At 42.0% G+C, this 1,379-nt stretch overlaps 1 protein-coding gene across 1 annotated transcript in view; it reads right to left on the bottom strand.

The window, feature by feature from the left end:
• Positions 1 to 287: 287 nt before the first annotated feature.
• The window catches only part of AFF3 (AF4/FMR2 family member 3), a 285,751-nt gene continuing 284,659 nt past the window's right edge, over positions 288 to 1,379 (bottom strand). Inside the window, exon 24 of the mRNA XM_035894361.1 lies at positions 288 to 409. Within this exon, the coding sequence (XP_035750254.1) occupies positions 288 to 409 (122 nt within the window). The remainder of the gene's footprint in view (positions 410 to 1,379) is intronic.

Genomic DNA, 1,379 nt, shown 5'->3' with positions numbered 1-1,379 from the left:
AATAGAAGGGGTATGTTTTGTGCACTAAGATCAGTTCTTTCCAGTATTTCTAGTGTACAAAAATGTTTGGAGAGTGGTACAGAACGATTCATTCTGAAGAGACATCATCGTATAATGTACATATGCACATATACATGTCTACGCTAAAGAAAAATTTTGCTCAATATTGAAGAAATATTCACCTTTGTTTGGATCAATGCTGTGGTTGACTATTTCTGTAGCACAGTGTCCAGAATAACTGAATTATCCATGAAAGGTATACTGTCCATGTGAATGGCACACAGTCATTATGACAAGTGAGCGCTGTTCCGCACCCAGTGAAGTCCTTGTTGAGTGTACTGAACTAAATGCTCCATACTGCTGTGCAAGGTGATAGGTCCCATCAACGCATCCAAGTCGTTAAAAAAATCTAGAGGGCAAAAAAGATTTGGCGTCAGAAGGGTGAAGCTGTGTTTGCTACTTGTCACCCTTTAATAGATTTTATTCTCTTGCAAATTGAGTCAAGCTGAACATTTCATGGGAGCGAAAGTTTAGTGCTGGTGAGATTAATTTTAAAGCCCTGTGGTTCATGATGTTACAGGCTGATGCACCACAATTTTCTTTTTAAGGAACAAAACAGTGAGTTCTTTGGCTTTGCTTTTCATTAATTTCCATTGAGCCTTGATAAAGCAAACAGATGCTGGGCAAGATTTATGTTGAGATTAAGGACAACTAAATAAAAAGTCTACACACAAGTGCCTATCTGTACATATGCCAGATATCTAAGCTACCGTGACAGACAAATAGAGACCTGTACAACATGGTCATCACAGCCTAAAGAGTAATTTGGCTAACTAGCCACTAAAAACTAAATTCAGTTGCCTACTTACAGGCATGCAGCACTCATTTGAGATGCCCTCAGGCAGTTGGTACATACAGCCCGGACTGGCAGATCTAACACAGTGTATAGGAGTCTTCTGGAGTGGCAGTGTAGGTAAGGATACCTCAAATGGCATTTGGAAGGTATGGTTAAGCAACTGAATTGTATCCCCATGTCCCTTTTAGGGTGATCTGAATGGCTCTTTGAACTCTGCTGTTTGTATTGAACAGAGCTCCATCAGCTGTAATGGGAAATAGCCCCTCAACTCATGTATGCACACCTACGCTTAGGTGTCCTCATTTTTATTTGAATCCGGCCCATGCCCCTGCCTTAAATACATAAATTAGCCTGAAAACCAAGGAATACTTTATCATCAAAACAGATGCTGAGGCACTTGCTCATGGAAACCAGTTCATCTGAGAGAAGTTTGCTCTGAAGAGGGAGTGAGGCACCTCATTCCCATCTGTGTCTGCTGGGATGGGGGGGTGGGGGGGTGGGCAGGGAGCAGGGGCTGGCCTTA

Source organism: Egretta garzetta, unplaced genomic scaffold (genome assembly GCF_000687185.1).
Source record: "Egretta garzetta isolate BGI_Z169 unplaced genomic scaffold, ASM68718v1 scaffold5, whole genome shotgun sequence".
Lineage (NCBI taxonomy): Eukaryota > Metazoa > Chordata > Aves > Pelecaniformes > Ardeidae > Egretta > Egretta garzetta.
Note: the sequence above shows the minus strand (reverse complement) of the source record. Positions and strands in the feature narration are given on the sequence as shown.